The sequence below is a fragment of the Rhinatrema bivittatum genome, chromosome 2, assembly GCF_901001135.1.
Source record: "Rhinatrema bivittatum chromosome 2, aRhiBiv1.1, whole genome shotgun sequence".
NCBI lineage: Eukaryota > Metazoa > Chordata > Amphibia > Gymnophiona > Rhinatrematidae > Rhinatrema > Rhinatrema bivittatum.
In genome coordinates this window covers 689,036,705-689,061,490 of record NC_042616.1, presented here as the reverse complement: position 1 = coordinate 689,061,490, position 24,786 = coordinate 689,036,705, and the positions used below count along the sequence as shown (strand labels likewise).

Here is a 24,786-nt window from a genome sequence, read left to right as displayed (position 1 = left end):
AGGAGACCCTGCGAGGCCCACCTAAGTCCCAGCGGCCCAGGTCCCTACGGGCTCCTCCTGGGGGGACCTCAGGCTTCCAGTGGTGAAGATCTACACTGCCTGTCTCCTTCCTTGCTCTGCCCCTTGTGGCCTGTCCCTGTCCTGCCACAGGACCGGGTCCACCCCCGAGCGCAACACCACGTATGTAGTTAGCTGACGCAATACAGCCCCTTCAGTAAATTTTGCTAGGAAAGAGTGATGAAATTGGCCCGTAATTTGCTAAATTAGCTGGATTAATTAAATGCTTTTTTATTTTATGATATGTATTAAGATTTTATGCTACATTTTGTATAATGAATTTTGATGCCATGAAATTATATATTTATGGGGTTTTTTTCATTGCCTGTGCTATACTTAAAGGTTTACTATTAAGCACATTATAAATAAGCTGATAGCATAGTAACATAGTAAGTGATAGCAAATAAAAGCCAAACGTTCCATCCAGTTTGCCGAGCAAGGTGTTTAGGGTTATAACTGCCACTTTATGCAGGTTACTCCATGCCTTCTGTTTAAGGCTGTAATTGCTAATTCATGCAGGTTACCCCCTTCAGATATGTAACACAAAAATTAACTGTTATCTCAGTTCTTTATTCTGGTTTCTTTTAAGAATTATATCTTAAACTGGCTTCTTCTCCTGAAAGAAAGGATTGTAAAATACCTACAATATGGTGACTAGCTCGATCCACATCAGCACAGATTCACCAGAGGTAGGTAGTGTCAGACAAATGTGATTGATTTCTTTGATTGGGTGACTAGACAACTGGATCAGGGAAGAGTGCTTGATGTGATTTACTTGGATTTTAGTAAAGCCTTTGATACGGTCCCACATAGAAGATTTGTGAACAAACTGAGAAGTTTGGGAGGGAGTACTAAGGTGATGACGTGGATTACAAACTGGTTGCCGGATAGAAGACAGAGTGTGATGGTAAATAGTAACCTACGGGAGGCAAGATGGCGGCATAGACGCGGCTCTGAACGGCGGTGCTCGGTTATTCCTCTTGAAAGATTTTTTTCCCTTTCTTCAATATGCCTTCGAAAAGAAAGGGGAAGGTAAGAATCTTCCCACCGGAGACCTTACCTTCCACCGGGCAACTGGACATCATCCGCTTTCTTAGCCAATTGGAACAAGTAGAGAGCGCCGGTGAACCCGGTGTGAGCACCCGTGGGGGAGAACGGGGAGCTCCTGCGGACGAGGCTTCTCTCAGCCCGGACTTTAGACCACCCCCGGCACAGCGAGACCCGGATGGAGAGACTTCCTGGTCGCATGTCGATGACGCGGCAGAAGCGACCGGGGATGTGGAGGTCGATCCAGGAAGCGGGCAAACGCTGGAGAGGGCTCCCTGCCTTGAAACGGAGGCATCAGCGGGAGCTGGAGCCTCAGGGGCCTCGATTCCGGAGGCAAACCTCGCAGAGGATATCGAGGGAGCTTCGGTGGACCGAGGTCAGTCTTTAACAACTAATGGTGTGGGAGACATACCTTCGACTTCGACATCTAAGCCGGGGGTAGTGACACTCGAGTCACTCTGGGATTTGGTAGCTGGTCAAGGCCAAGCTATAAAACGGCTTGAAAAAAAAATGGACTCCCTGAATTACAATGTCCAATCACTGGAGTACAAGAACAGGCAAATGAGACATTAAATAAAATGGCAGAGAATGAAAATAAAATTCACTCTCTACAAGCTGTCAATGTAGCAGTAATAAAAGAACAAATGGCCTGTTCTAAACGTTTGGAAAATTTGGAAAACAACATCCGACATTTAAACCTACGTATTATGAATTTTCCAAAAATTGCTGGGGAAATCCCTTTTACCACTCTGAAAAGACTTTTTAGAGAAGGACTGGAATTTACGGAAGAGAATATGCCGTCTATAAATTTTTGTAGGTTTTTAAATAGTAGTAATAGACCTGCTGCTGCAGGGCCTTTGCCAACACCTGCTATTCCCTTAAATTTAACTAGTTTCCTGGAAAACTCTGAAACAGATGTATTGGAAAGGAAAATATTACTGGTAGCATTTATTTCTGTGTATGATCTAAATAATGTTATGCGTAATTTCTTTAGAAAATTTCCCTTGAATTTCTATGGTCAAACAATAAGAATATACCCAGATTTAGCTCCAGTCACTCAAATAAGACGCAGAGAATTTCTAACTTTGAGACAAGATGTTGTATCCCTTGGTTTTGCTTTCACGCTTAGATATCCATGCAAATGTTTAATCAAGAAAGGGGATGACTGTTTTATTTTTTTTCAATCAGAACAACTTCGCCAATTTATAGAGGCCAGAAGACCAACCACTTCTTCCCCGGTCAATATTGAGGGTTAATTGTATCAGGTTCCACTTTAGTCTATGTTATATGCCACTGCTAAGATAAGGAATTTCTATAGAGTCTCTCAGTTTGATTTCACTTGCCCTCCTCTGTATTATTGCTGAAGGATGATTATATACAATTATATAAAAGTAAAGTACTTTGATTAGTTTGTACATTTTGGAATTTCAATTAAGATAATATGAGGCAAGTTTATAGTAATTATCTACTGGCATTGTTATCTAATATGTATTTGCGATATACTTTTCTCTTTTTTTTTCTCATAAGTCTTTACTCATATAAATTCTCTTTTATTTTGTAAATTTGAAAATTATAAATAAAGAATTAAAAAAAAAAAAATAGTAACCTACTCTGAAGAGAGAACAGTAGTAAGTGGAGTGCCGCAGGCATCAGTGTTGGCACCGGTTCTGTTCAACGTCTTTGTGAGCGACATTGCGGAAGGGACAGAAGGTAAAGTTTGTCTATTTGCTGATGATAATAAGATCTGCAACAGAGTTGACACACCGGAAGGAGTAGAGAGAATAAGATGTGATTTAAGGAAGCTTGAAGAGTGGTTGAAGATATGGCAACTGGGATTTAATGCCAAGGGTGCAGAGTCATACATCTGGGATGTGGTATTCTGAAGGAATTGTATGCAATAGGGGGGTGAAGCGCTGCTGTGCACGGAACATAAGAGAGAACTTGGGGTGACAGTGTCTTGCGATCTAAAGATGGCAAAGCAATGTCACAAAGAAGATAACTAAAGCTAGAAGAATGCTGGGCTGTTTAGAGAGAGGAATATCTAGTAAAAAGAAAAAAAAAAAGGAAGTGATAATCCTCTTGTACAGGTCCTTGGTGAGACCTTACCTGGAGTACTGTGTTCAGTTCTGGAGACTGTATCTCAAAAGGGACAGAGACAGGTTGGAGGCGGTCCAGAGAAGGGCATCCAAAATGGTGAAATATCTTCATCAAATGACTTATGAGGAGAGGTTGAAAGACCTAAATATGTATACCCTGGAGGAGAGAAGGAGCAGAGGAGATAGGATACAAACCTTCAGATACCTGAAAGGTTTTAATGATGAACAATCAACAACAAACCTTTTCCGCTAGAATGAATCCAATAGAACTAGGGATCATGAAATGAAACTTTGGGGAGGACGACTCAGAAGCAATTTCAGGAAATATTTCTTCATGGAGATGGTGGTGGACGCCTGGAATGCCCTGCCAGAGGAAGTGGGGAAGACAAATGGTGCAAGATTTCAAAAGTTCATGGGATAAACACTGTGGATCTCTAAAGGCAAGGGGGAGGGAAAGGGGAAGGAAATAAGGCATGGGGGTATCATGCTGGTGTGGCAGATACTACCCTTAACAAATAAGCCATCGCATGGGGGTAACTTGCTGGTGTGGCAGATACTATCCTTAGCAAATAGACTTCAGAATGTGATGCAACTCCATCATTGCTCGCTGCTTTAATGGCAGGGGGAAAAGAGGAAAGGAGGAATTCGATTCAGACAACAACCAACAAAGACTTTGAACTTTATGGTCTGAGAAAACACATGGGCATGGGGGTAACTTGTTTGGTGGGGGTAACTAGATTGATGTGGCGGTTACTACCCGTAACCAAAAGCCTGATACTACACTTCCGATGCAACTCCAACATTGCACATTGCTCTCAGATTCAATGGCGGGTCGGGGAGGGAAATTGGTTTCAAATGGTAACCAAGAGCCCGGACCTTGGTGGTCTGAGTAACTGGTAGGATGGGAAACTGATAACTATGGGAGCTTGCTGGGCAGACTGGATGGGCTGTAAGGTCCTTTTCTGCCGTCACTTTCTATGTTTCGATGAGCCCTTTGCTTCCTTCCTCCCTCTCTCTCTCTAGATTTTCCCTATACAAAGACATATTTATTGATCAAAATATTGTTACAAAGTACTCCCTTTAATTTCAGGTAAAAACTGAACAAAAATAAAAGATGAATTTGCCTTGAACTTGGTTTCACATATAAGTAGAACTGGCAGAATGTCCAATTTCACTTTCTTTTTGACCTGGCAATTTTCTGCTGCTCCTTTGGGCCTCTATCTCATTTGGAACAAGAGCTATGATCCTGGTGCCATGAGCCTTCATTCATAATCATCTATTTTTATATCTCCCAATGTACCTAGACTGGTCATTGCAGCAACAGTCTGGCAAAGGGGCCATGTACCAGGGCTCCTAGAACACTGAAATCCAGCCACTAGGTGTCACTCTTGAGTAATGACCATGACTGATTCCTTCCTCCCTCCTCCATGGAGGTTATGATTGTATTGTCATAGTACCCCCACCTCCACCTGACCAGGAAGCAGAGGACTTAAATCAGATATCAAACCAGGCACCTTTCACATGGCTGTACACAGCCCTACCAATGAGTCATTAGGCCAGACCACTAAGTTAACTTTTATTTGAAATTATTCTCACAGTTGTAAGCAGAGATCATAGTTTATAAGACAGTTAAATTAATAGCTTTTGATACATTAAATATTTGTATTTGTTGCTTTAAGGAAATGATTAGCTTTGGTTTATTAGTTCTTGCTGCCTACTGTCTTCTACTATGTGAAAATATATTGTGTTATATGACCAATTTCCAGTACTCTTGAAGATTGCAATTTATAGGATAAAACTGAATTTCTAGCATTATCATACTTTTAAATCTCTGCTTTGAATATTTTTGCAATTTTGGCCAAGTACATACAATAATTTTCTTAGTAACCATTAGTGATTAATGACATTTAATCCTGGCTCTCACTATTAATGGATTAGGGAAATGGAATGTCTACTGTTAGAAAATTATATTCATTTCTTACCAGCTCATTGCTTCCATCTTCATCAAAATCCTCCTCTATTCCATCAGTAATCTCGCCTCCATCTACATCTGGCCCTCCTTCGACAGGTTCTTCTGTGGAATTATCTGCATTTTCTGAAATGCATTCCTCTTGAATCAAATCTGTGGTATCTTCAGTTTGTTTTTTCTGAGCTTCTGTAAGAAAAGTCATATATTTAAGAACCCAATTACTTTTTATATGAACTTTACAATAAACTATTCCAGGAGATGGAATCCCTTCTAACAAAAGATACAGAGGCTAATAATCAGAACGGCATCTAATGGATAACTTAACTGGATAAGTTAGCCAGAAAAATTGTCCCACTGAATATACTCAAAGCCATTTGGGTATACCTAATCAGATAACGTTCACACCTAACCAGCTAGGTTTGAATATAGCTGGTTAGGTTTAAAGTTACCTGAGCACGTGTCCCAAAATAACTTTAACCCCAATTGACTTTATTGAAAATATAGCCAGTTAAGTGCTGAACAAACAAATAAAAAAGAAATTGCAGGCCCAATCTCCCAGCACCAGAAGGTTAAAGGATTAGAACTAATGCAGGCCATCACATCCTCCCATCCTACCCTTCCCCAAAGCTCCTGAAAAGATTTAAACACTGCGGATTTTCCCAATCTCTCTCTGGTCCCTTCTGAAAACCCAGTCTCCTACCCACTAGGTGATCTGGAACTCTCCTGCCCCATCTGTGTCTCCAAAACCCCAGGCAGCTAAGAGCATGATAGAATTGTCTTGCGCCTGGTAGCATTCAGAATTGCTGTCGTATGCGCTCAGGCATCAATGCTGTTAGCTTACACTAGCAGTATTGCTGTCAAAGCAACACTGGATACAACTGGAACATAATGATCCTAATGTTCTTCTGGCAGACTAGAGGTTTTGGGGCAGAAGGGTTCTGGACACTGTTCCTTTTATGGAGTGCACATAGGTCGTGAAAACTCTGCATATGGCAAAACATAGTGCACATAAGAAATCATGATGATATTTGCATTAAACTGGTTCGAAGCACACACGTTTTAACTTAGTGTATAAAACATTGCACAAAAGAAAATTTTAGCACACATACCTTTGGAAAAATAAAGGGAATACTGGTTCTGGGTCACCTAGTGGGTAAAAAGGTGGGCTTTCAGAGGAGGTTTAAAGGCCAAGGATTAATTCATAACTTGGGGAGGAGGTGAGGAAGATCTTCAGGATGATAACTTAATGTATTAAATTTTTAGGAGAGTTTGGCAGGAAGAGAAGAGGTGAGAGTACTATGGCCCACATTAGTTCTACTCCTTTAGTGAGATGGGGTATCGGGCCTTCAAGCCTGTAGTTAAGGTCTTTTTTTTTTTTGGTTGTGTGGAAAACTCCAAACAATTTTAGATCCCTGGTCTGCCTCCTTACTCAGATGGAATAAAAATCACACCCAAGTTATCTACAGTAAATAATTACTTTTATTGATATGCATATGTAGAGAAGTGTGACGGAGGCAACTCCTGATTCTAACAAGGATAAAGCATGATTCTTACACCTTTACAAAGTTAGCATGATTCACTTATCTCAGCATTTTGGATCAGCTTGACCAATCACAATCTCATTTCTGTATTTTATTCCAGCAACATACCTCATACATCATTACATCTATTTTTTTCAAAGCAGACTTATTTCTTCAACATCTATATATTTATCTTTTGCACAACTAAGAAAGTAAGAACATCTTTCTTTCTTGACTTTAAGTCTCATTCCCTTTGTATCCTGTCTATGGAGCCAAACGTCTGACAGTACAGCCTTGAGCAAGTTTTTCTACAGCTGCTAGATACCATATATTCTAACTATATTCTATTAATGCTAGTTTCTATTTAGCACAACCCTTTACCTTTGACCTGCTTCTGATAACTAAACTGTAAAAGCTCAAAGGAAAGCTTGATTAATCACCACAGTTGGCTCCCAGCTAACTTTAACCCTACTTAAAGCACATCCATACTTAGCTAAATATCTTATTTTGCAAACTCAAATATGTACCATGAAGGAGGAATATTTAGTGCAAGCCAAGGACATGATATTCCGCTTTATAAATAGGGGCTATCCCTATTGGGTGTTAAAACGTGCATTTAAACAGACACTGTACATTAATAGGTACCTTCTTTTTCAATCATAATCTCCACCATCATCGAACAATGTGAATTGTATATTATCATATTCTGCACATGTGAAAGAGATTAGCTCTATTACTGACACCACTGGCCGATGCTATCATGGCAAGATGTGTTTAATGGTCCATTAAGATTCATGTTCCATTGGGGAAAGAACTTATGAGATCTCCTTGAACACTCCGAATTATGCTCTCAATCAGCGCCAAACTCTTTGTCACCGGGTCACCACCCCTGTGGGCCTTGCACAATATGTGTACACTGACTTTTAATATCATCTTTTTGACACATGATTACCAACATGGAATATGCCCCTCTGGTTTACTACTATGTGCTTATCCACAGGTGAAATCTACATTATCATCTGCCCCTGTCAAAAATTGTACATTGGCAAAACTACACAGTTGATTAAAACTTGTATAATTGAACATCTTTCCTGTATTCGGACATCATAGGAGGAGGCTTCTTTAGTGTCACATTGGCTGTCTGCCTCTCATTCCATTGCTGATCTGAAATTTTTTGTTGACTTACTAACCCCTCTTTTACGGTGTGGAGACTTTTCGAAAATTTTAATCAGTAGGGAACAAAAATGGATTTTCACTCTGACGACATTATCTCCACATGGTCTCAAATTCAGATATAGAATGGGTACACTTTTTATAAATTGATTTAACTTGGATATATGGGAACATTGTTGCATGTGCCAGCCGCGGCATGCCCGCGACCAGGCCCTCTTACCCTCTGCAGCCTAATCCAATGTCTGGCTCCACTTCTCTCACAGCTGTAGGCTGCCGGCTCCATCCTTGGGGCATCCCCAGCGTTCTTGGCTCTATGGCAGACTCCTGTGCTCCGTGGCGGGCCTCTCCACATGGTCTGCGGAGAGATGCCGCCATCCAGTGCCATACCTCTCCCTAGGCGCACGCGCACATCTCTGCTTCCTTTGAAGGGCCTGCAGCGGGAACTTGGCCGTGGCTCCAGATGATGACGTCGCTTAAGCTCCGGTATATAAGGCTGGGCTCAGCTCCTGTTAGTCGCCTTTGCAACAGTCTCCATGCTGGTCATGTACTTCGTTGCCTCCTGGTGATTCCTCCATTTTCCTTGTTCCTGTTCTCCTCGAGTTCCTGTTCCTGGTTTGTCTTCTTCGTTCCTGTGTTCCAGGTTCCCAGCTTTCCTTACGGCCTGATCTTCTCCTGGACTCGACCTATGCTTCACCTGACCACACTATGGATCATCTCCTAGTCCAGACCTCTGCTTTGCCTGACCACGCTACTGATCATCTCCTAGTCCAGACCTCTGCTTCGCCTGACCATGTTTTTGCTTCTCTCCTGGACTTCTCTCCTGAATTCAGCCTTGCCATCGCTCTTTGAGTGCCACCTGCCCTGACTTTACCCTGTTCTACGATGCTCATACTGTCTGCGTCCTGGACTTGGCCCCTCAGGCTTTGGCCTGTTCTTGCTTGGGCACCCCCTGTCAGACTTTGGCTCCTATTGGCGCCCGGGTCTCCGGGATTCCGCCTTGTCCAGTACAGACTCCTCAGTTCTGCTGTTGCTGCCTCTGGGCTGACCTCCCCATCCTCTTGTCGACGATTACATATGGAGGCCCACTTAACTCCAGCTGGCCCCAGTACCCAAAGGCTCAATCTGCGGGGAACGAGGGCTGGTATTGGCGAAGCTCCAGCCGGCCTCCGTCAGTCAGCCCACTCCACCTGCCGACGGTGGGGACCCATAGAATCCCTCCTACGGGTAGCGTCAACCCCACCTCAGCCCAAGGGTCCATCTCCTGCACAACAAACATTACTGCATCCTGCTATAATATTCTATCTAGGCTATATAGTTGTCTTTTCTGTTAAGCCCTTTTGGATTTCCACTCATATATCAACCAATACAATTAAAATGTTTCTTGTCATTTAATCCCTGAGTTAGGGGACTATTTAATGTCCATATGTTCATATTTTTTGTACAAACTATATACAGCATTTATGTTTTCATGCTAGTGTATTAGTCTTTTCACTACTGCTTTTACGTTTGGCCTCTAAATTGTGACATCATATGTATTTAGATTTGTTGTTTTCTGCATCAGGTGATCCTATGCTTAGTTTGTAAGTCATGATCTCATCATTTGCTCTGATTGGCCGATCTCTGCACCTTCCGACTGAGAGTGATTGGTTGATTTTTTGGCGCCAATTTTTGGTGCCTTTAAATAACTTAATTGTGTGTTTGAAATGAACTCCTTTGAATAGTAGAATATACCTATGAGAGGTATGTTATCTTTGTGATTTGCTATATGTATCCGCTTTGTTTCTATTGTGTCCTTACCTTACTATGTTTGTTTTCTTTTTAGTATATGAATCTTGGCTTCTTGCCCTTCTGATGCAGCCTTTGGGGTGAAGCATGGTGTCCATGTCAGGGGACAATTTTTGATTGTATCAACTAATCAATTTAAAACTTAGGAGTTTCTTTTGAATAAAGATGTAAAAGACTATGAACTTGTAAGGACTATCTCATTTTCTCTATACTCATCTTTTGTGTGATTATAAACTGAGTGTGGATTTATTCTCCACATCATTTTCTTTGGCTTCTCAATGATGGATACATCATGAGCCTTCATCGCTCAAGGCTATCGCCAGAGTTGATGGAAAAGCTAATCTTTTTGAAAATCAATCTACCTCTGCTTGAGATTCCAGAATTTCAATGCAAGTGGCAAGATAACTAAAAGCATCTTTAAGGCCTTGCTGCTGCTCTGCCTACCTCCATGCCTCAGATGTACAACCTTAGGGATCTTGCTGCCACATATCTACCTACCATGCAATGTATCACTTTAGGATTCTTTCTGCTACCACTCTGCCTACCTGCTATATCCATAATATACCATCTTAAGGGTCTTGCTGCTACATGCTTACCTGCCATGCCCCTTATATATCACCTTAGGGGTTCTTGCTGCTATCAGTCTGCTTACCTGCCATGATAGATTTTTATGCCTGATATCCTTTTGGGGTGAAAAGGCTCTCACCAGGGGACCAAAGACCTGTGATCCTACTCTAGGTGGGCAAGCACCAGTGATGGATCCTGCTGTGTGAGACAGTGAAGGCAGAAGATGTATCCAGTTTAGCTTTTGAAGTATTTTTTGGACTTGAGCAGAGCGGGGAGGTTTTTAGATCCTCCTTCACCACTGGGATTGCAGTACTGAGAACTAGCCTGATCCCATTGACTTTTCTCCAAGAGAAGTCCCCCTAGGAAAATAACTAAGGATGGAAAAACAAGAGCAGGAAACCCCAATCGAATCTCTACAACCAAGGGACCAGGATGAGCTGGGTTTCCAAGGAGAAGATGAACTTAGCTAGGATTTTTGCAATAAAGTTGGTAACCCCTGCAATAGGATTCCCAGATAGTCGCTGGGTGAGCTTTGCACATTAAAATTACCATGGGAGCTCTACCCAGAGGTCTGACTCAAGGACACCTTCCTACAGAGGAAAATACACTTGTACCATCAATCAGATGTAAATTCACATTTCTGGACAATTGACTTTAATTTCTGATAAAAAATCAGTAAATTCTTATTTTAACACCCAGACCCTAGTCCTGCCTACTTTATTACAGCCTCATGGGAAGCACCTATAGTCTACACACACACTGGGAGCAGCACAACATTGTCTGGGCCATAAGCGAGAGCTTCCCCCCATAAAAAGAATCCCTCCCCCCAGGGATTAAGAGTCTCATACACACACACATATGCTCATTCTCTCTTGCACACACACACACACACATACACACACACACACACACACATGTTCCATTTCTCTCTCTCTCACACACACACATATATGCTCCCTCTCTCATTCATACTCTCTCTCACACATTTATGCTCACTCTTACTCCCACACAATCCTTCTTTCTCTCACTTGCACACAAACACACACACTCACACACACATAGGCTCCCTTACACATCCTCCTTCTCTCTCACATTCTCTCACAAACATACACATTCTCACTCTGACCCTTACTCTCTCTCTCCCTCATTTACATATACACACATGTTCACTCACACACACTCAAATGCTTACTCACTCATGCTTCCTCTCTCTCACTTACTCACACACATATATTCTCTTATCTCTCCTGCAAACAAATGCTCACCCTCTCTCACTCACATATACATATTTCATCTTTCTATCATTCACACACACTCCCTGACTCTCACTTACAGATGCTATCTCTCACTCATGCCAGTCCATTTATTCTTCAGCTGCTGCAGGGACCTGCTGGGTCTCTCCCTTTCATATTTGGTTGTCTCTAGAATGGGATTTGCTGGTTGCTCCACCGGTAGCCCTGCCAAGTCCCTCTGTCTTTGGCCATCAGCAGTATGAACTCTGCCAGCAGCCTCACCAGGCTCTTCTGTCTCTTCTCTGGCTGCCAGTGGGATGGGCCTGTAATGGAATTGCTTAACCTAAGAGGATAACTTTCAAAACTGCTCAGGCGTGCCTATATACACATGTATATGGGCACGCATAAAGTTGATACAGTAGTTTATAACAGATGTGCAGATTATAAAATGTGAGTACATTGGCACGCAAACATTCTCATGTATGTAAAAACCTCAAGCTGTGCAAGTTAGAACTTATCCAGATAAGAGCAGCATTTATTCAGATAAGTTACGATTTATCCAGCTAAGAAGCGATACTTAGCCAGATAAGACTGAAAAGCACCACTTGTTCATCTAAGTAACACTTTTCAAACTTATCTGGGTATGTAAGTCAGATAGCCAGAAAAGTTAAATGCTACATATCCGGCTAAATCTGACATCAGGATACGTAGAGTTTTTAGACTTATTTGGTTATTTGACTTAGTCGGATAAGTAGTGGTTTTCATACTTCTCCAGCTAAGTAGCGTCTGCTGCTAATTAGCAGGATAAATTAGAATATAGCCGGATAATTGCTGCTACTTATCTGGTTATGTACAAATTTATGTACAAATTTGACCATCTAAGTAGCAGCAAAGGTGCTACATAGCTGGATAAGTTGGAAATTAGCTGGATACATGTATACAAATGATATATTTGCATATTTGCACTTTGAATTTTAAAGGAATATATGAGTAGATTTTATCCTTGTTATATAGAAGCATTTACCCCCATAAGTCGGCTTTAACATTAGTAAGTTGGGGGATTTTGTAGCATGTGTGTGGCAATGAAATAATCAGTTTTACCAACTAGTCTACCAGTTTGTCCAGTCCATCTGCAGCTTGTGAAGACCCTCCTGGGCCTGCAGCCTAAAGTCACGCCCATTTCACTAAGACCCCCACCCAGTCATTTTTTCACTTTTAAGATGTTTATAATCACTTACTTCTGATAGTGAGCAACAGTAAATATACACCAGCAAGGTGCCACATTTACGTGCATACATTTCTTATAAAATAGCATCTTACTTGTGTAAATATTGGCCCTTCCCCGGAATGCCCTGCTCTGCCTCGTTATTATATGTGAATATTTACTCATGGACTCTGATTTACACGTGTATTTTCAGATTGTTAAAATTGTAAAAAAGCAAGCAGAAGCCTACACAATATCAATCCACTACACAAAGAGGCATATAAATATATAGTGTTTACAAGTATCTTAAGTGAATTTATAAAACTATTATCTTCTATGAACACTGCATCACATTGACATAATAGGGCTTTTTAGATTTACTTCCACCGCCTCTCACCATGCAATGGGCCTCAAATGGTATCAGCGGTAAGCACACTCTTACTCATTCATTTGCTGGTTCAGTGTACCTAGCTCAGAATAATAATCTACAAAATACTTATTTCAAAAAAACAGATAAAGACACAGATGTCTAACTAGAATAAAAACTTATCTCAAGTCAAAAATCTTATCCCAATTGAAAGATATCTAGGGTTCACACTGGCTCTTGAATAACTTCATAATGTCATGCAAATCACTTCATAATGTCATTTCATAGAAGTCAATAGTTTAATAAACTCACTTAAGATATTTATAAACACTATATATTGATATGCCTTTTTGTTTGTGTAGAAGATTTTTAAAATAGTATATACTTGTGTATATGCTGTTTTACAAATGCAAGTGATATTTTTTACATACAACCTTTGAAAATTCACCTTTAAGTCTGACAAACTTGGCTATGGTGAAATTAGAAGCTAGGTCTTAGTGGATTCAGGGTTCTCACACTGACATACATCGCATGAATATAACTAATGTGAGAATAGAAAAAGTAAACAGCAGGCGCCCAATATTCAAAGATATCCATCAGTCTAACAGGGTCATTTATCAAATTGCATTAGGGCCTTATCACACACGATAAATACCGCATCACAAAATGTGTATGCAAATTAAAATCTAGCATTCAAGTGGGAGGAGTTTGGGTGGGGTAAATGGAAATGAGGGTGTGCTAGCGCAATGTGCAATACAGTAATGCACACTATTGCAGGATTTAACACAGGAAAAAGCTAAACCTAGTTTTTTTGTGGTACATTTAAAAAAGTATTTATAGCAGGTTATATCACAGATTGCGGCTATTATCGCAGCAATTATTGCACGTGATAAAAAGAGGACTTGTAAGGGCACACCCAGCAGGCCTTCCTGGCCCAATAAAAACACCAGTTTTTACCTGGTCTACCTTCCTAAAGCCATACTGTTTGTGGCGAGTTTAATTGTTGTGGGATACTGCATGCATCGGCAGACTAGCCACATACGACAATAAGCAGTACAGCAACAACCTCAAGAACAGGCAAGGCCAGTTCCAAGCCCTCCTAGGGAAATCCCTGGATGCAGGTGGTCATGGCACAGGAGATACAGGGAGCATATCTTCACTCCATGAACATCCTTGCTGGGCATGCCAGAGGACTATGTGGTTTGCAGGTATCGCCTCAGCTCTCAGGCTATCCTGGAATTATATGAAGAAATCCAAGGGCATCTGGAATCAGTTGTACAAAGGTCCCACACTATGCCTGGCCTCGCCAAATGGTTGGCCACCCTGCATTTCATGGCAAGCGGCTCTTTCCAATTGACAGTAGGGATCATGGAGGGAATGTCCCAAACCACTGTTTCCCACTATCTAGGCCAGGGCATCACAGCAGTCTCTGACCGCATTAATCGCTACATAGAATTTCCTCACGACAGGCAGGACTTGATGGATTTGAAGAGAGGCTTTTATGACTTTGCAAACTTTTCAAATGTTCTGGGAGCTATCAACTGTAGTCATGTGCCCATTATTCCACCCCGTGACAGGGAGGAGATGTACCACAATAGGAAGCTCTTCCACTCCATCAACACGCAAGTGGTCTGTGATGCTAGAATGTGCATCCTCGATGTGATGGCCAGGTTGCCGGGAGTCACCCACGATTCCTTTATATTTAGGCAATTGGGCCTCTGAAAATTTTGAGGATGGCCTGTACTGTGATGGTTGGCTCATAGGTAAGACAGACACTTCTTTCTATATTCCATCTCTGGCTATGTGTTTGTGGCAAAAAGTATGCAAATAGGGGGTGGCTGGAGGGGAGGAAAAGCATTGCTGCCATGACAAGTGGCCTGCTTGAAGTATCCTCACTACTAATACTTCCGCCTCCTCCTATCCCTTCTCTCCTGCCTCTCTCTGCTCCTGTCCCTGTCCCTACTCCTACTCTTCCTTCCCTTGGTACTCCTGCCCTCTTCCTCCTGCCTCCTCTCCTGCCTCCTCTCCTCATGCCTCTCCTCTCCTCATGCCTCTCCTCTGTCCCCATGCCTCTCATGCTCCATCCTCCCCACAACCTCCATTCACCTCCTCCATATATCTCCCCATGCCTCTCATGCTCCATCCTCCCCACAACCTCCATTCACCTCCTCCATATCTCTCCCCACGCCTCCATTCGCCTCCACTCTTCCACACACTTCCTCCACACACGTTCTCACTCCTCCTCCACTCACCTCCTCACTCCTTGACAGAAAATGGCATAAAGTGTATAAAGTGTTATGTGTTATACACAAAATAATCTATGGAGAAGCAATAGAATGGTTTAATGCAGCCATCAGACTACATGTACCACAAAGACAACTAAGATCTAGTAATAAAGGGCTGTTATCAATTCCTTCAGTACAATCAGCCCATCTCTCACAGGTCATAGATAGAGCAATCTCCCTAGCCGGACCAAAAATCTGGAATACACTACCTGAAAAGTTAAGACTCCAGCAAAATTTGAAATCTTTCAAGAAGGAGGTAAAAACTTGGTTAATTTGTAAGGCCTTTGAGGGAGAAACTCGATGATTAGATAGAATATCAATGCAGGACAGATAAGGCAAAATCAAGTTTTAAATTTACTTGATTTTATTGTTTTACTGTTTGTCTTTTACTATGATTGATTTTTATTTATTTTATTTCTATTGCATTTTATGTTTTATTTTGTGATAACTGTTTTATTGACTAAGATTGTTTTTTGGTTTATTTCATGTAACTTTTTAAATAATTATTTATTTATGTAAACCGTGATGATGGTATATTCCGAATGACGGTCTATAAAACTTATAAATAAATAAATAAACTGACAAACACAAACTTTCACATACCCAGATAGACAAATGACAAAGGTGAAGGTAAACAGAAGGAAAAACAGTAAAGGACAGGACAACATACTCAGAAATGACAATACTAATCCACTGAACACTACTCACCTCCGCTCCTCTAACCCACGCCTCGACACACCATCAAAGAAGCAGATGCAGGAAGACTGTATATATAACCTGGAAAAAATAACTCACCACGCACTAATTAATGTGAGCTGCATCAAATGTCGTGGCACGCAGTGATGCAACGCACTGCAAACTGACGGAACATCGCGTGCCCTAACATAACGCCGCATGCGGTATTTACCTACGTGATGTGGCAGGCTGAAAATTTTTCTAAACGCCCTTTTTTATCACGAGTGCTTTTTCTGTGATATTTATAGCATTTTGATGAAAATAGGTCAATTTTCTCAGTGGACGGGAGTGGGCAGTGGAGTGCCTCAGGGATCTGTATTGGGCCCCTTAATTTTCAATATATTTATAAATGATCTGGAAAGAAATACGACAAGTGAGGTAATCAAATTTGCAGATAATACAAAATTGTTCAGAGTAGTTAAATCACAAGCAGATTGTGATAAATTGCAGGAAGACCTTGTGAGACTGGAAAACTGGGCATCGAAATGGCAGATGAAATTTAATGTGGATAAGTGCAAGGTGATGCATATAGGGAAAAATAACCCATGCTATAGTTACACAATGTTAGGTTCCATATTAGGTGTTACCACCCAAGAAAGAGATCTAGGCGTCATAGTGGATAACAAATTGAAATCGTCGGTTCAGTGTGTTGCGGCAGTCAAAAAAGCAAACAGAATGTTGGGAATTATTAGAAAGGGAATGGTGAATAAAACTGAAAATGTCATAATGCCTCTGTATCGCTCCATGGTGAGACCCCACCTTGAATACTGTGTATAATTCTGGTCGCTGCATCTCAGAAAAGATATAATTGCGATGGAGAAGGTACAGAGAAGGGCGACCAAAATGATAAGGGGAATGGAACAGCTCCCCTATGAGGAAAGACTAAAGAGGTTAAGACTTTTCAGCTTGGAGAAGAGATGGCTGAGGGGGGATATGATAGAGGTGTTTAAAATCATGAGAGGTCTAGAACGGGTAGATGTGAATCGGTTATTTAGTCTTTCAGATACTAGAAAGACTAGGAGGCACTCCATGAAGTTAGCATGTGGCACATTTAAAACTAATCGGAGAAAGTTCTTCTTCACTCAACACACAATTAAACTCTGGAATTTGTTGCCAGAGGATGTGGTTAGTTCAGTTAGTATAGATGTGTTTAAAAAAGGATTGGATAAGTTCTTGGAGGAGACGTCCATTACCTGCTATTAATTAAGTTGACTTAGAAAATAGCCACTGCTATTACTAGCAATGGTAACATGAAATAGACTTAGTTTTTGGGTACTTGCCAGGTTCTTATGGCCTGGATTGGCCACTGTTGGAAACAGGATGCTGGGCTTGATGGTCTGACCCAGTAAGGCATGTTCTTATGTTTGTTGGATGTAACTTATCTGGCTAACTTTGAATGGGTATTCAGTGGAACAGTTATGCCAATGAATATACTGAGATAAGTTCTAGTTAGCCAGATAAGTTATATCTAGCTAACTTTAGACCTGTTTATTTTATTTGGTCAACTTAACTGGATAAGTCAGACAACTGGCACTTATCTGGTTAAGGTAATCGGATATGTAGCCCTGCTCCAATTTTCCCAATGCCCACTCCCATGCTATCCAGCTCTCTACTTAGCTGGATAAATACTTATCCAGCTAAGTGGCTGCTGTGGAACATAGCTGGATATTCACCAGCTACCATTTACCCAGATAAGTCTCTATTTATCCAGCTAAGTAGCACTAAATATCAGTCTCCAGATATGCAGAATTTATGATGACGGAGTTAGAATTACAAGAGAAAGCCAGTATGTTTTGGGAATTTTTATGCATTTCTTAAAACAAACCTTCTGATGCACAGATGAAAACGGTGTAACTAGAAGATGCAGGGAAGGGAGATGGCAGAGGGACAGACAGTGAGAAAGAATCCTCACGGACAGAAGTAACTCATAAAAAAGTATTAGTATTACAATATTATCATTGCAACTGTTGCCTTTGCTACATCTGTGCATTCTGCCTTGCTTTCTGGAACATAACCTAGCATTAATGATAAACAATGCTTGTCCTGGTATCTATCGTGTGCTGACTCAGAGTGTGAGTGAGTATGTGAATGTGACTTTGTTTTTTCTTATGTAGCAGATCCTGTAGGGAAGGGAGCCAGAAGGGTACTGCTTTGGGTCTTGAAGTGGCAGATCTCACCAGGGGAGTTGCCCAGGGGATACCGGCCTTGTGTTTTGAAGTATTGGATCTCGCCAAGGGAAATGCCTGGGGAAAACTGGCACTTTGTGTCTATGTTTTTCCATATCCACACAGTGAACCTGCAACAAATTTGGCACAGCAAGCAGGGACTCCTGGCATTTCAGTGTTGTCATTAATTATATAAACCATTCCAGATTTATTTCTAAATTATCTTTCCTTCCCCAATGAGCAGGTCTCACTTATCTTTGAAATTTTTTGTTAATTTGTTTTTCCAGCTGAGTTTGCTTTTTTTCTCTTAAAGCTACCAATAGGTTTACATTGTCTAACTGTAATTGTCTTGTGTCAGTCAGAATTCTCTCTTTCTGTCTTTGAATATTAGTGCATGAAAATTGTTTGTATATTGCTTTGACTGAAAGGGTTTCACCGTGGAGGGAGAATACAGGAAGTAATGTTCATTGTCTTTTGTGGTGTCTGTGTTTTGTTTTGTATTGTTTGCTTCTGTTTGAAGAGAAAAACCTAATTTCTCTTTCTTTTTCTTCCTTCTCGCCTTTGCTTTCACTGCTCTGTCCTTTTTTAATTGGTCATGAATCTTTTCTGCTGCCTTTCACTTGTGACTCAGCCTCTTATGAATGTAGAAGTTTAAATGGACTTGTGCATTCTTAAGATAAGCTAAAGAGAGATTGTGGCAGACTTCTCTGTTTTTTTTTCCCTCCTAAGAAAAAGAAGTTATTTAGCTAAAACAGAGAGATTTATCTCTTTTTGTATGAATTAATAAAAGCAACTCATTGCAGATAAACGGGACAGGAAATAAATGTATCCTGCCTTACTTGTTTAGAAACAAAGAAAGAATGCACTGCATGTCTTACCTTGTGATTTGATTTTAAAAAATTATTTTAAACTTTTTTATGTGAGAATTTGTGTTACAGATAGAAAGAAGAGATGACATTTGCCTGTTCTTCCAAGGAACCTAAGGGACCTGAGAAGATTTTTCCCTGTCCTTGTTGAAAGAAAGAGAGTTTATTTTGGGCATTTTTTATTTTTATTTTTGACAAGTAATTTTGCATTCTGTTATGGATTTTTCTTTTTCCACTTTTTTTTGGGATATTTGTTTGCTATATGATGGAAATAGAGGACTAAGGGCCTCATTTTCCAATATCACATTGGTAACGCATTAGGGGGCGTTACCAATGCAAATGAGGCTTCTTTCGTGCAGTGGGGAAACATCGCGTGCGGCGATGTTTTCGCCATTCGCGAAAACATTAGCGCCGCACACGATATGAGAGAGAGAGAGAGAGAGAGAGAGAGAGAGAGAGAGAGAGAGAGAGAGAGAGAGAGAGAGAGAGAGAGAGAGAGAGAGAGAGAGAACCATACTATAGTGCCTATGCCCTACATAGGTATTTGAATCCCTATGGGAGGGCCACCTACTAACTCGGGGTGGGGATTAGGTATGAGCGTCGGGGGTTGGGGGCCACTTTCGCATTCCACATGAGACCTACGGACAGAACAGTGGTCTCTAGTGCAGATTTGTTGGCCGTCGGAGTGAGGACGCTCACTCCAAGAAGTGGTTTGGGCAACGTTCTCTCTACCTAGCTTGATGGACACTCTACCTGGGCAACAACATGCTAGGTGGAGAGAATGTTGCCCAAATCTCCTCTTGGAGTGAGCGTCCTCACTCCGACGGCCAGCAAATCTGCACTAGAGACCACTGTTCTGTCCGTAGGTCTCATGTGGAATGCGAAAGTGGCCCCCAACCCCCGACGCTCATACCTAATCCCCACCCCGACTTAGTAGGTGGCCCTCCCATAGGGATTCAAATACCTATGTAGGGCATAGGCACTATAGTAAGGCGCTCGCGCTCTCTCTCTCTCTCTCTCTCTCTCTCTCTCTCTCTCTCTCTCTCTCTCTCTCTCTCTCTCTCACATATCATTTTCTGGCCTGTAGCGCAGTCCATAACGCAAATTTGAGGTTGTAGTTATTAGCTGCGCTAACACTGCGGCTCCCGCTTTACATATGCTTGGAAAATGTTATGGTAACATCTGCTGCGCCGTGCATTTTTCTCTTATTTATTTATTTATTTTATTTATTTAGATTTATATTCCGCTTTTTGTGGCACTTCAAAGTTGATTACATTCAGGTACTGTAGATATTTCCTTATCCCCAGAGGGCTTAAGGGTAGCCCTCTGTGTAGTTATTCCCAAGCCTTATGATAACGCATAAAAGATTTACTGCTAGCAACATTTTTACTGGGTGATGAGTCTTCTTGAAAATTCAGTTGTGCAGCTTGACATACTTTGCTTATGGACTTAGCCTTAGAAGAAATCCTGTGCTTTTTCCCTTATATCTGCTTATTGGTAACCCAGATCATAAAAGTCAGGGCCCGTGTTCATTGTCATCTGAATCTAATTCCTCTTCCAGCCCCTCCTCCCTACTGCCATCAAAGCAGAGAACAATGTTGCAGTTGCGTCAAAAGCATCAAGGCTTATTGATTTAGGGAAGTAATACCATGCCTTCTGTTAAGGGTAGTAACTGCTGCTCAGTGCAGGTTACCTCCATGCTTATCAGTTCCCCAGTCCGTAAAAGTCGGGGCCCTCATTGATGTTGTCTGAATCTATAAGACCATAAAGTTTGTCATACTGGATCAGACCAAGGGTCCATCAAGCCCAGTATCCTGTTTCCAACAGTGGACAAGCCAGGTCACAAGTACTTGGCAGGATCCAAGATATAGATAGATTCCAAGCTGCTTATCCCAAAAATAAGCAGTGGATTTCTGCAACTCTACCTTAATAATTGTTAATTGACTTTTCCTCCAGAAACTTGTCCAAACCTTTTTTAAACTCAGCTATACTAATAGCTTTCACCACATCCTCTGGCAACGAATTCAAGAGTTTAATTATGCAATGAATAAAAAAATATTTTCTCATTAATTTTAAATGTATTACCCACTAACTTCATTGTGTGTTCCCTGGTACTTTTTGAAAGGGTACATAACTGATTATCGCTTACTAATTCCATTCCAGTCATTATTTTATAGACCTCTATCATATCTCCCCTCATCTGTCTCTTCTCCAAGCTGGAGAGTCCTAATCTCTTTAGCCTTTCTTCATAGGGGAATTGTTCTATCTCCTTTATCATCTTGGTCACCTTTTCTAATTCTGCTATATCTTTCTTGAGATGTGGTGATGAGAACTGAACACAATACTCAGGATGAAGTCGCACCAAGGAGCGATACAGAGGCATTATGATAGTCTCTGTTTTATTCTCCATTCCTTTCCTAATAATCCCTAGCATTCTATTTGCTTTCTTGGCTGCTGCTGCACACTGAGCAGAAGATTTCAATGTATTTTCAATGATGTCACCTAGATCCTTTTCCTGAGTGGTGACTCCTAAATAGGAACCTTGCATAATTTGGGTTACCCTTCCCTAAGTGCATCACTTTGCACTTATCTACATTAAATTTCATTTGCCATTTGCATGCCCAGTCTCCCAGTTTTGTGATGTCCTCTTGCAATTTCTCACAAACCTCTTGTGATTTGTCAACTTTGAATAATTTTGTAGAGATGTGAATCGGAACCGGAATCAGTTTGGATTCCGGTTCCGATTCACATCGTGTTTTTTTTTTTTCCGTCCGGCCCGATCGCGGTTTTGTTTATCATCTGCGCCCAAGCCGATAAACAAAAAACCCACCCTGACCCTTTAAAACTAATCCCTTAGCTTCCCCCACCCTCCCGACCCCCCCAAAAAACATTTTACAGGTACCTGGTGGTCCAGTGGGGGTCCCAGGAGCGATCTCCTGCTCTAGGGCCGTCGGCTGCCACTAATAAAAATGGCGCCGATGGCCTTTGCCCTTACCATGTGACAGGGTATCCATACCATTGGCCAGCCCCTGTCACATGGAGGGAGCACTGGATGGCCAGCGCCATCTTTAAAAATGCCTATGTCACAGGGCTACTGGTGCCATTGGTCAGCCCCTGTCACATGGTAGGAGCACAAGATGGCGCCGGCCATCCAGTGCTCCTACCATGTGACAGGGTCCGGCCAATGGCATGGATACCCTGTCACATGGTAAGGGCAAAGGGCCATCGGCGACATTTTGATTAGTGGCAGCCGACGGCCCGGGAGCAGGAGATCGCTCAAGGGACCCCCACTGGACCATCAGGTACCTGTAAAAAGTTTTTTGGTGGGTCGGGAGGGTGGGGGAAGCTAAGGGATTAGTTTTAAAGGGTCGGGTGGGTTTAGGGGTTATTTTTGTGTGCCGTTTTTCCTGCCCTCCCCCAAAACGATAAGAGAACCCCCACGAACAATATCATGGGGTTTTCCTATCATTTTGGGGGAGCCCCCGATTTCTGACTATTTTGAAAATATCATACAATATTTTCAATCGTCCGAAGCCCGATTCACATCCCTATAATTTTGTGTCATTGGCAAATTTGATCACCTCACTTGATGTTCCCATTTCCAGGTCATTTATAAATATATTAAAAAGCATTGGTCCCAAATCAGATCCCTGGGGCACTCCACTATTCACATTTTTCCATTGGGAAAATTTAACATTTAGCCCTACTCTCTGTTTTCTACCATTTAACTAGTTGGCAAGCCACAATAGGACACTGTCACCTATCCCATGACTTTCTAATTTTCCAAGAAGTCTCTCATGAGGGACTTTGTCAAATGCTTTCTGGAAATCCAGATACACTATATTAACTGACTCACCTTTATCCACATGTTTATTTATGCCTTCAAAAAATGTAGCAAATTTGTGAGGCAAGACTTCTCTTGGCTAAATCCATGTTGGCTTTGTCCCATTAAACTATGCTTATCTATATGTCAGCAATTTTGTTCTTTATGATCGTTTCTACTACTTTGCCTAGCATACACTGTTATGGCTTTGTCGTCCCTAAGTGCTCCTTTTACCCCTTGATCATCTAATGGTTGAACTGAATCCCTTGCAGGCTTTTTACCTCAAGTGTACCTGAAAAAGTTTTTATTATGAGTTTTTGCTTCCATGGCAAGCTTCTTTTCAAATTCTTTTTTTGTCTTCTTTATCAATGCTTTGCATCTGATTTGCCAGTGCTTATGCTGTTTCCTGTTTTCTTCATTCGGATCCTGTTTTCATTTCTAGAATGATGTCTTTTAGGTATTATAGCCTCTTTCACCTCACCTTTCAACCATGCCAGTAGTCGTTTAGCCTACTTTCCACATTTTCTAATGCATGGCATACACCTCTTCTAAGCTTCCAGCTCCCCTTTTCCCCCTGCTGTTGAAGCGGAAAGCAATGCTGCAGTTGCATCAAAAGCATCAAAGCTTAGTGGCTGAGGTAGTAACTGACACACCAGCAAGTTACTCCCATGAACTCTTTTCTTCCATCCTCTCTAACCTTTAGGGATCCACAGTGTTTATCCCACACCCCTTTGGATCCTCCAGAAGGGCATTCCAGGCATCTACCACTCTCTCTGTGAAAAACTATTTCCTAATGTTGGTTCTGCATCATCCCCCTGGAGTTTCATTTTGTTCTACTGATTTCTTTTCAATGGAAAAGGTTCAAAATTTGTTCATTATTGAAACCTTTCAGATATCTGAAGGTCTGCATCTCTTCTCTTCCAGGATACACATATTTAGATTCTTCAGCCTCTCCTCAAAAGTTTTCTGATACTGATACCATACAATTTTGGCCATCCTTCTCTGGACCCCTCCATCTTATCTCTATCCTTTTTGAGATGTGGGCTCCAGAACTGAATACAGTACCATAGATGAGGCCTCACCAAGGACCTGTACAATTGCATCATCACCTCCTTTTTCTTACTAGTTATTCCTCTATGCAGCCCAGCATTCTCCTGGCTTTAGCTATTGCCTTGTCAAATTGTTTCACCATTTTCAGACCATCAAATACTATAACCCCAGGATTCCTCTCTTGGTCTGTGCACATTTTTTCACCCTCCGTCACATATAGCTCTTTTGGATTACCGTATCCCAGATGCATGACTTTGCATTTCTTGGCATTGAACCCCAGCTGCCAAATCTTTGACCACTCTTCAGGCTTTCTTAAATCACTTTTTATTCTCTCTACTCCTTCAGGTGTGTCCACTCTGTTGCAGATCTTAGTGTCATTCACACATAGACAAACCTTATCTTCTATCCCTTCTGCAATGTTGCTCACAAAGATGTTGAACAGAGCTAGTCCCAAAACCAATCCTTGTGGCATTCCACTTAACACTATTCTTTCTTCAGATTAGGTTCTATTTATCATTACACAATGTTTCCTTTCAGTCAAGCAGTTTGCAATCCACTCTACCATCTTGGCCCCTGTTCCTAAGCTTCTCATTGTTAGGAGCTGCTATCTGTTGGGAATATCAATCAGATAGGAGTTAGCAATCTGTTGGTATTTAGGACAGTTGTGGGTGGATCCTTGGACCAGTGGCAGATGACCACGCCCCCGGGGGAAGATCCCGAGAGGGACCACCGGTCAGGCTCAGAGTTAGGAGACAGACACACACTAGTTCTTTTATTAGACAGTATACTGAACCACCAGAGGTGGCAGTAGTGAGCTGGAATGCTCGGCTGGGCTGAGTTCCTCA

The 24,786-nt window shown here is 41.6% G+C and overlaps 1 protein-coding gene across 2 annotated transcripts in view; it reads right to left on the bottom strand.

The window, feature by feature from the left end:
• The window catches only part of RALYL (RALY RNA binding protein like), a 666,364-nt gene that overhangs the window by 128,285 nt on the left and 513,293 nt on the right, over nt 1-24,786 (bottom strand). For both annotated transcript variants that reach the window (XM_029591573.1, XM_029591574.1), the window contains exon 6: nt 5,183-5,355. In XM_029591573.1, coding sequence (XP_029447433.1) covers nt 5,183-5,355 — 173 coding nt within the window. The remainder of the gene's footprint in view (nt 1-5,182; nt 5,356-24,786) is intronic.